The 11597-nt window shown below is 35.4% G+C and overlaps 1 protein-coding gene across 1 annotated transcript; it reads left to right on the top strand.

The window, feature by feature from the left end:
• Positions 1-250: 250 nt before the first annotated feature.
• Positions 251-2272, top strand: LOC107849807 (disease resistance protein At4g27190). Its single transcript, XM_016694367.2, has 2 exons — positions 251-1064; positions 1772-2272. Exons 1-2 carry the CDS (start codon positions 801-803, stop codon positions 1988-1990), a joined length of 483 nt encoding a protein of 160 aa, XP_016549853.1. The 5' UTR covers positions 251-800; the 3' UTR covers positions 1991-2272.
• Positions 2273-11597: the final 9325 nt, after the last annotated feature.

The raw sequence follows: 11597 nt of genomic DNA, 5'->3' as shown, positions 1-11597 counted from the left end.
ATACAAGATTTAGACCAGAGTTACTAATTTTGGCCGAACCCATTGCTTATACTCTAGCTCCGCCCCTGAGTGTTGCATAGTCCGCTCCAATAATTCTGCCTTTTTTATGCTACTGTACAATGGACATGCTTTCTTCCTTTTTGGAAACAATAAGTAGTGCTTCTTATCTTATCTCTTCCCAGTGGCTTTCCTTTTCTTCTTTACCTTCCTATATGAGTATGCCAGCTATTTAATATAATATGTAGGGAAAAGCGGAGAATATATCTCTTAATTTTACAATTTAAAGTTGATATATCCCTCGTTAAACAAGTGACGCGTATATACTCTCGATGTTTGACAAATAGAGCGTATATTTACTCTAAAAGTTTCACATGGCTTTAAAAAAATATCTCACCATTTTCTTTAACTCGCCACTACAGTGTTACTCCACTAATTGTCTTTGCCTTGTTCTTTACTTATTCTTTTAGTTCGCAGAATTCTGTATTAAACAAACAAGAATAAGTCAGTTTAGCTTTATTTGATCATCTTTTCATATCAGAATTGTTCAATGGACATAATAACTTCTGTTGTATCTACTTGTGTTGTTGAGGTGGGGAGATTTATGTGTAGATGCATTTGTCCTAAGATTGAAAATGTTGTTTGTTTCTCATCAATATAGATAATCTAAGGGATGAAATGAAGTATCTAACTAAGTTTGGCAATGATATCAAAGGAAAGGTGGAAGAAGAGGAGAAAAAAGGTTATTAACCAAACCCAAATGTTCTCGAGTGGATCAAAAATGTTCACGAGCTGGAGGATAAATGGGAAACTACGCAAGGGAAAAGAAGCTTGTATATAAATATTGTACAAATTGCAGCCTTCGATTGGAAGTCTCTGCTCAAGCAAAGAACATCAGAGATCAACTTTGCAGGCTTAAAGAGGTCGGAGAAAACATTGGATCCAATTTGGTGGTAGAAAACTACTGGATGGAAAAAGTTGAGTACATCCCGGTATCATCGATAGAAGGCCAGCCAGCTGCAACAAGGAATCTTCACAAAATCTTCCAACTATTGGAAGATGATAAGGTATTAATTGTTGAAATTAAATAAAGATTTCTAATCCTAAATTTACAGAATTTGGTAATTGTTAAATTTGTTAGGTGGATATTATTAGACATCATGTTTGAGTTAAAAAAATAAATGAATGAAAATCCTATCCAGTTAACTTAACAAAGTACGTGAACGCCTTCTGTTATAATTTTTGCTTTGACTCTAACTAGTGAAGTTATTCTATTGCCTACTTATTTTCTTTTGGGCTAATTAGTACAGTTATGTTAAAAAATTCGAATGACTGAGTCATAATATTGGCGTTTGATGGAGAAAATTGGGCTGTTAAGCCTATTGAAGTTTCAATTAGCTAAATGGCCTACTTCTATTTTCTCATCTATCAAATTGATAATCAATCCGTCCATATAGTGGTCAGTTCGATAATTGATCTGTCCATATAAAGGTCGAATCAATTCAATTTGAAAAAGGGACTATTGAATACATTTGTCACACTAAATTGTGTAAACGTTAATCAATTCAATTTTAAGATTTTAAGACAGTCGTTGTGCATTTTGTTTTATAATAGAACATAATGCAGATGCAAAGAAATTAACAAACATGAGATCAAGAGATTATAATTATCCAAGACTCCAACGTTCTTATTTCACTAATTTTCTAAATTTCTTCTGTGTGGCAATTGGTGCATCTTTCACTGGGTAACTTATTTGGGTTTTGAATCCTTTCAGGTATGCATCATCGGTGTGTGGGGTACCGGAGGAGTTGGGAAAGCTACATTGGTGAAGAACTTGAACAATGAGCTCTTAAAGAATGTGCCAAGTTCCAAACCATCTTTTGGCGTTGTGATATGGGTTATAGTGCCTAAACCACCAATAGATGTAAGAAAGATTAAAGCACAAATTGCCAGTAGATTAAACCTACAAGTAGATAACAACGGTAATGTGTAATTATGCAAGATAGCAGTAAGCTTCTTGTTTATTCAAAAGTGGATGAAGTACAGAGTTTGATAGTGTTTGGAAAAGAGAGGAAGAAAGAGAACTGAGAGAGGAAGAAGATGAGAGAGAAGAGTAACTGCTTGTATTGATTAGTTATCATGTAGATTTTCTATATATAGACTACACTGTGAACTTTCTAACTAACCAAACTAGCCGTTCGGATTCTCTGTAACTAACTCTTAAAGACAGTTACAACTGAAAAAAGGAAAAAAGTCTTATCTATTTTCTTTTGAATCCTTCACCTTCTCTATATCTTCAACACTCCCCCTCAAGCTAGGAAGGTGAGAAAATGTCACAGATTCCTAGCTTGGTATTGAGATGGACTTATTGAGCTCTGATTAGTCCTTTAGTCAGTATATCTATAGGTTGATCTTTAGGTGCAATGTAGCGAGTTCTGATTATTCCTTCAACAATTTTTTCCCTTATGAAAAAACTATCAATATCAATATGTTTTGTCCCCTCATGATATATTGGATTAGCTGCTATTTGTAAGGTGGACTTGCTATCACTGAACACATACTTAGGTAGCAATACTTCACTCCCAATCTCCTTCATTAGGCCTAGAATCCATACCAGTATAGTTGTTACTTCTGAAAGACTTCAGAATTCTGCCTCGGCTGAGCTCTTAGATATAATGGCTTGTTTCTTTGAGTTCCAGGACACTACTGATTTGCCAATCTTCACAAAGTAACCAGTCATAGACCTTATAGTTTGATGGCAGGATGCCCAATTTGCATCGCAGTAGGCACTCACTCTACTATCTGAGTCACTAGACTACAATACACCCTAACCTGGTTGACCTTTAACATACTTCACCACATTGAGTGCAGCTTTCATGTGAGACTTCTTGGGATATTGAAGGAACTGACTTAGAGTTTGAACACAAAAGGCTATATCTGGCCTTGTCATAGTTAAGTACAACAACTTTCCAATCAGCTTTTGATAGGCTTCTTGGTTTGCTGGTGGATCATCAACAGCCTGGTTTTGCTTGATATGCTCATCAAACTGTCTTGATGTCATCTTGGTGTTATAGTCCATAGGAGCAGCTGTAGGCTTGTCTATTGTCAAGCCTAGTTCAAATATTAAATACAATGCATATTTTCTCTGATGCATCAATATCCCTTTATCAGACCTCGCAAACTCTATTCCAAGGAAATATCTTAGCTCACCCAGATCCTTCATCTTGATGTTTTGATACAGGATTGTCTTAGTCTCTTCTATTAGCTTTAGACTATCTCCAGTGATCAACATGTCATCAACATACACTAGCACAAGAATGATTCCTTCTATTGTATTTCTGATATACGAGGATGGATCATATTTTCTCTGAATAAATTGAGACCTTATCAAAACCTCTGATAGCTTGGTGTTCCATTGCCTTGGTGCTTGTTTGAGACCATATAATGATTTAAGTAGTCTACACATTGTATGCTCCTTCTGACTAGCAAATCCCTGAGGTAGCTCCATGTATACTTCATGATACAAATCAGTCCACCAAGATGCCATAACAGTCCACAAAAAATGAGAAGAACAAGCAACACAAAGAGATACAAGATGACAAACACAAAAACACACGGATTCGCAAAATAATGAAAGGATAGATAGTGACACCAAGATTATTACAAGATTAAGAACTAAGTATATTTCAACATTAACCCCTAATGAATGTAATAATCAAAACCACACTCTTATGGTGACCGCCAAGGTAATCGACTCACCTCAAGATCCACTGTTTCCAAGCAAAGAACAATATTGGCTTTTCCAAGCCTATACTAAGGATGACTTTTCCAAGTCCTAACTAAGACTATAATAGGGAGTTCTACTCTTAAGATAGAGTATTTCAAGTGTTTAAATCTTTCATCTTTCATAAACTAACTAGCAAATAAACTAATAGAACCTATTTATAGTCTGACTAATTACATAACAAAATGACCACAATACCCTTAATGAAAAGGGGTGGTCATGGAGTGTTACTTGGACAAGGCTAAGTAACCAAAATGTCCTTAATGAAGTCCCAAAACCATGATTCCTCAATATTCAATGCTCCAAGCAATCTTTCACATGTGGAATTGCTCTTTGGTGTACTCAAATCGGCCCCTCCATGTAGGATCCCATTACCTTAATGCGACCAAAGCTTGATGCCCCATGTACTGACTTCGAATGATGTCATTGAAAGATAAGTCAGCCATTTAAATCGTATAATCCTCCCCTTCATGAAAAGGATTCGACCTTGAATCCAAACCTTGCAAAATCAAAGAAAGAACACACAAATACAAACTCCTCATGGCATGAGGGTTAGGGTAAGCATGACAAATCACCAAAACATGCCAAGGTTTCACATATTTTGAATATAACCAAGGATCCTTTGAACTAAATATTACATAATTAATGAAAAATGCACAAAGGATTTGGCTATAGAATTCACTAAAAATGATACTTTGCTTGTCATGTAAACCAAGCAATAAGTTGGGTGCACCATCATCACCAATTCTATATTTGGCACCGGGGTCAAACGGGAAGAGTGGCCATAGACAAGGTTCTAGACAACACTCCCCTTTCCCGTGGTCTCCACCCAAAATAAATGGCATACTCTCTACAATAGCTTACATATTATCCAGAGAAAATAGAAAGTAGAGAAAGGTATCACTTAAGTCGACTTCTACTAAGGTGCCCTTATGTGTGTACTCACTACTAGTTTCACAATTGTCACCATGAGTACTCTCAACAATAAAGTCACACAAAGTAGAAGGAGAAGTAGTTTCCCAAACCACGCATCCCTTACCCTTAAGAGTACTCTCATCTTCCAAGAAGAGATCTCCATCTTTAGGAGGAATGTTGTCACACCATAGTGGGTTAGCATATCGGCTATAGCTTCTAAGGCAAGCTATACCATTATTTTCACCACTAGGTTCATTAGGAGTGGTTATATCATCTTCAAACAAGACATTATACCTTGAGAGAGCATGATCTATTTCACAGGCAGATTCAGAGCAAACACATTCATCACTCTCTAAAAGATTTATATCAAGTTTCAAAGAGATTTCAAGTGCAAGATTATCCCAAGAATAGCTCTCGGGTTCACTCCTATTCCTTTGATAAATATTTTAAACATAATCACACACTTGAGATTAATTAATCACATCACACACATCCTTAAGTGGTGGGCAATTTTCACACAAAAGTTGATGAACATAAATTTCACAAGACGATGTACTTTCATTCAACACAATGGTTTCAACACTAGGTGGACATAAATCGATCTTACAAGAAGAGTCGATTCAGTCATCAATAGGATCAACTAATGTGTCCATACTCACAAAAAGTACATTATCATCAAGTGTCAAAGAAACAATAGACTCATATATAGGCAAGGTATAACTCACACTCAATGGGATACAAGCCACACAATTATCATTCACATGCACAAAAGTGTAAGGATTAGCTATTTTACCTTGAAGTTCATGACTATGTTCATCTTTACGTCGGTGTGAAAGTCCATCACAAGATTGGGCAGCAACTTCCTTCATAAAGATCTTATCGCAAGTTGTTTGGACAATTGGATTTTGAGGGAAGAGTTTGGGTAACAATTGGCGTATAATTTCAATGTGCAGTTGCATATCTTCAAGATCGTCATGGATGCGATTACACGTGGCCTTAAAAATATGGGAAGCCATGGTATCTAAACAAAAAAAAGACAAAAACAAAAAAAGAAAACAAACAAGATTAATAGTAAAAACTCATTACCATCACTCGATACACTCACCTTTGTGATTCTCACAATTGAAGCAGCGAATATTGAAAGTTGCTTATACTCCGGTAGTCAATAAGATGTCAATCCTACTTGGTAGCTGGAATTGATTATTGTTTTGATTGACTCAAGTCACAAAACAAAATTCACTTACTAACTTGAAATAAAGAAGTTACTATGAGTTACAAACAAGAAAAGCACACAAATAACGAAGACACGAAAGAAACGTATTCAAAAATAAATTAACAACCTAGTAGTTGATTACTAGTTTGTCTATTAGTAATAGGATCAAGAAAATTGAAACTACAGTAACAAGAAATGAAACTTAGAAATCTGAAATTTTGAGCCTAAGTGTCATTTTTGAGGGTGATGACATGGCAACCTCTTATTGGATGTTAAAATTGTTGAAAGTTTGAGAAGTTTTCTTGTCTTCAAATTGTATTGATCAAATTCCAAGTGGGGAATGGTGGAATTTCGGCTATTGGAGGGTAAAAACAATACTTTGGAGCCCTTTTTTCAAGTTCAAAAAGTATTTGACTTTTTTGCACCTTTTGGCTAAACACCTTTTTGAAAGATTTTTAGCTCTTTCCCTTTTTATAAGTCTTGGTAGGTGAACTTTCTCCCTTTTGGCAAGACAACTTTTGAAACCCTTTTGTTTCCTTTCCCCTTTGGATGTCTTAGAGTTGTGTCTTTCAAGACTAACAACAAGACACACTCTCTTTCTTCAATTTCTAAGATCAAACGATCATTTTCTCTTCAACAAAATATGAAGATGTTGAAGAACACCAAGAGCACAACTTTTGAATCTTTGAGTTCTATGGTTCAAGTTGGATCCCACACATCAACAACACATTTTTCAAGCTCCAACCCTCAACAAAAACATAAAAAAAAATCGTTTTAATCCACAATATCAACAACAAACTTCAACAACACTCTTTCAAGCTAACAATCCTCAAAAACCAGCAACCTTCAAAGTTCAAAAACAACTTGGAAATTACTCAAAATTTAGATCTAGACTGTGTAAGTGTTAGTGAAGAAGGTAATAACACTAGAAACAAAATAAACACACTAAAATATCCTAAATCTAAGTTTCAAACTTCAGCTCAAATACAAAAACGGGACAGATTTCGTTTTTTGAGATTTTCGGATTTCATCACTTTTGTTTTTATTTTTCAACTAACAAGCCCAAGATTGATTTTGTTGGAACAAAATCAATCCTTTGTTTGATACTAAATGATACAAATCAGTCCACCAATATACCAAAACAGTCCACAAAACGTGAGAAGAATAGGCAACACAAAGGGATACAAGATGACAAATACAAAATCACACGGATTTGCAAAATAATGAAAGGATAGATACTGAGACCAAGATTATTACAAGATGAAGAACCAAGTATATTTCAAAATTAACCCCTAATGAATGTAATAATTAAAACCACACTCTTACGATGACCTCCAAGGTAATTGACTCACCTCAAGATCCACCGTTTTCAACCAAAGAACAATATTGGGTTTTTCAAGCCCTATACTAAGAATGAATTTTCCAAGTCCTAACTAAGACTATACTAAGGTGTTCTACTCTCAAGAGAGGGGATTTCAACTGTTTCAATCTTTCATCTTTATAAACTAACTAGCAAATGAACTAATAGAATATATTTATAGTCTAACTTATACATAAAAAAATGACCACAATACCCTTAATAAAAGGGGTGGTCATGGAGTGTTACTTGGACAAGGATAAGTAACCAAAATGTCCTTAATGATGGCCCAAAACCGTGAGTCCTCAATCTTCAATTATCCAAGCAATCTTTCACACGTGGGATTGATCTTTGGTGTACTCAAATTGGCCCCTCCATGTAGGATCCCATTTCCTTAATGCTACCAAATCTGGATGCCCCACGTACTGACTTCGAATGATATCATTAAAAGCTAAGGTGGTCATTTGAATTGTATCACTTCATTATCTAGATAACCATTTAGGAATGAATTGTAGATGTAACGCCTCGAGTCTGTACCTCAGACTCTATATAGTGCTTACGACCCTGAAAAACCACAAGATAACCCATGACTGATATCTACTGTGAGCACTGAAACATGATTCTGCAATAAATGTGGAAAATAGTCTAAAATTCCATAAGGTTCAAAATCTATAAATACTTCTAAAGTGTATCAACTGAAATAAAAATATGTAAAACTGAACACTATCTGAAAACTAGTTTGAAAAGCCTCTAACTAAAGCTATCTGAAAGTGAAGTTGATGGGCCAATCCCCCAACTAACTCCATCTACTGAAATACTGAGTATACTAAAATAATAAAAAGAAAGAATATTCTTGAATGATGAGGACTCACTACTAATCTACTGCTGCTGGTTGAATCTGAATCTATCTATGTGCGCTCGGGAACCTAAGCGTCCAAACCTATGATATAAGACATCATAGTGCAAAGAAAGAGTATGCGTCAGTACATGGAATGTACTGGTATGCTTGATGAGGTAAGGCGGAATGCAAAGGTTCATATGCATGAAAATAGCTAACTATATGATATAGAGTAACAAAACATGAGAGTACATAGATAACTGATACTACTATAAATACTGAGTATGCACTAATGTGCATATAAATAATACTAATACTAAGCTTGTATAAAGCAAAGTCCTGATTCTGATACTAAGTAACTGATATCTGAAGTTACTAATAATTGATTTGCTAATACTGGTTGACTGTATCTAACAGTCTTGATTCTATAGAACTGAACTGAGTTCTATTCTGAAGACTAAAACTGAGACTGTGGGACGTAATCATCTAACCGATATGTCCCAAATATGATAACTAAGTTGGGGTCCAACCTGTGTCCCCAATTAAAAGGATATCAGTATCATGCCACGGCTAAAGACATTGAAGAGTTACAACCTTTATCTGACAGGTTAGAACACCTCATCAGCCCTCATCTAGCAGGTATAATGTCTTAACCTATGCTGATATGTAGTTATGGAATGCAAAGATTTCTTCTAAGGATCACGCCTTCTACTGACAGGTTATCCCCCATCCTTGGGTTCACTCAGTATTGAATCCTACTCCCAACTGAAAGACACTAAACTGAACTGATACTGAGTTTATTGAATTTTCTTGAGGTCTATAACTGACTGAGTTCTAACGAATTTTGTAACTGACTGAGGGTACTACTGATTGTGACAAGACTGAGACTATTCTATAACTGACACTGGCTTTAGGTAAACAGCTAAACTGTCGGGTATTAAAAACCCCCAGGACTCAATAGCATGAAAAATAAAGCATAATATACTCTTGAAAATTACACCAATGTATACTTGTCCATAGTTCACTCATAGAGGCATTTAATCAAACACTTGTAATGTATCAACTTATACATAAATGGAGAATACATGCTATCATGTTATAATGGCACTATTTAATTCACATAGGCATTTTATCAAACACATGGGGAGCATGCTTAGGTTATACAATAATCATAACATATAGTCATCATGGCTACATCAATCAACTTGAAAAAAAAATGGTTTATCATGAAGATCATGTAATTCAACACATATAGTGATTAATTTCATAAAAGCATGTAACTTAATCATGGACTAAAACCCAACAATAACATGAACATGAATTCAATTCAATTCAAGCATGGAAGTTCATAATTCAACAATCTTGTATTTTGAACGGATTCATGGACTCTATAGGTGAAAGAAATCCATAGATGAACACTTAACATAACTTGGGTTATTAGTTATTGAAGGTGCTTGAAGAAATTCTTAAGTTTTGACCTTGATTCTTGAAGCTAGGGTTTGTTTCCTTGAGAGAGAATACTTGGATTTGGGGGAAAAATTAAGTGAATAATACCTTTAAAATGTTTTTAGGGATTAAATCTCATACCTAGATTCATTAAAATCATGGAAAAAGATCAATTTAACCCTGGATGGCACTTTTAATTTTGGTCAAAATTTTTCGAAATAGGCACCCGATGCGACACGGAGATATTGTGCCGCGTCTCTGGAAATTTCCAACTGGAAAAATGCATGGTGGCGCAATGCAGTGGTGTCACGTTGCCACTTTGGTTGGAACCTGGAAATTCACCGCGATGCGATGGAATCGCACTGGTACACTAGAAATGGACAATTATGAAAATAAGTTGTGGCTCGATGTGCCGGTATCACAGTACCTTACTAGAAACTGACAATTGCCATTTTGACAAACTCCGCGGCACGCTACTAGCCTGAATGACGGTGTTTAACAACTGAAACTTAAAATAGCCTTAACTTCTTACCCGACTAACGAATTTAGGCAAATTTTATATCATTGGAAAGATAATTCAATTTCCTACGTATTGGCAGGCTCTAAACTAAAAAAATACTAAATATTTCAAAAAATATATACTGGATAACTCATGAACTAAGAGTTAATTTAAGCTTGAGAAATATAGTGTATTACAGTAGACATCCATTTGTTGAACACACCAGTGTTTTTTAGCTGCTGCAGCAAGCATAATTCTCACTATCTTTATCTTTACAACATGTGAGAATGTTTCTTCGTAATCAATCCCTTCTCTTTGTCCATATCCCTTTGCTACCAATCTATCTTTAAACCTCTCAACATCTCCAGAAGCTTTTTACTTCACTTTATATATCCACCTACAACCAATAACTTTTTATCCTCTAGGCAAGGGAACAATTTCCTAAGTGTGATTGTAATTCAAGGCATCTATTTCATCTTTCATTGTTTCCACCCATCTTGGATCTTTGCAGGACTCATAGGAACTTGTAGGTTCAGCGAAACATGATGTTTTCAGCATATAGTTCTTGTAGGACTGGTACAGTTTTTCATATGATACATGATTAGAAAGAGAATGAGGTACCTTTGTTGTGTTGTTGGAAACAAAATCATTCATCCATGCTGGTGAATTTCTTTCTCTAGTGAACTTCCTTTGATCCTGAGATCCTTAAGGTTGATCTACAACTTTTGTTGTAGTAGGAACACTCTGTAGTTGCTGGTTTTGCTGAATAACTCCTTGACCTCTATTTGATCGCCTTTGATACACCTTGGTTATGGGTTGTCTTGTAGTAGGAACACTTAGTTGCAACTATTCTTGTTGGCAGTTAGGAACCCCTTGAGATAAAACATTTGTTGGAACCTGTAGTGTTGTCATATCATCACTTGTTACTGGACATTGATCTTCTAAAGGAAATACATGGTAGGGTGATAGAGGCTGCTTCTTGAGCTCCTTAAAAGGAAATATCTCTTTCTTGAATATCACATCTCTACACACAGAAAAAGTGTTAGCAGACATATCATGTACTATATATCCCTTCTGAGTGCTAGAATAACCCATCATAACACCTGTGTTTACCCTAGTCTTGAGCTAATCACTTTCATTCAGTACTTTAGTATAGCAAAGACACCCCATTACTCTTAGATGATCATAATTTGGTTGTGTTCCATATAGATTTTCATAAGAACTCCCAAAGTGAATGACTAAACTAGGCAAATAGTTTATGATATAGACTATAGTTAGAGAACAATAGCCCCAAAATCTTATTAAAATTTCTGCTTGAAATCTCATAGCTCTTGTTACCTCAAGTATGTGCCTGTGTTTTCTCTCACTAACACCATTTTGCGGATAGGAATATGGACATATAGTTTGATGTATTATGACATATTTTTGAAACATTTTCTTACATACTAAGTTGACAAACTCAGTACCATTATCAGTCCTTATTACTTTGATAGTCTTCTGAAACTGAGTTTTGACATACACAAGAAAGTGTTGTATTTGAATGCCTAC

Source organism: Capsicum annuum, chromosome 1 (assembly GCF_002878395.1).
Source record: "Capsicum annuum cultivar UCD-10X-F1 chromosome 1, UCD10Xv1.1, whole genome shotgun sequence".
NCBI classification, from domain to species: domain Eukaryota; kingdom Viridiplantae; phylum Streptophyta; class Magnoliopsida; order Solanales; family Solanaceae; genus Capsicum; species Capsicum annuum.
Note: the sequence above shows the minus strand (reverse complement) of the source record. Positions and strands in the feature narration are given on the sequence as shown.

Bases quoted from the DNA above. Each gene is read 5' to 3' on its own strand.
- LOC107849807 (XM_016694367.2), top strand. From the start codon at position 801: ATGGGAAACTACGCAAGGGAAAAGAAGCTTGTATATAAATATTGTACA. The intron at 1,065-1,771 runs GTATTAATTGTT...GAATCCTTTCAG, and splicing joins AACTATTGGAAGATGATAAG to GTATGCATCATCGGTGTGTG.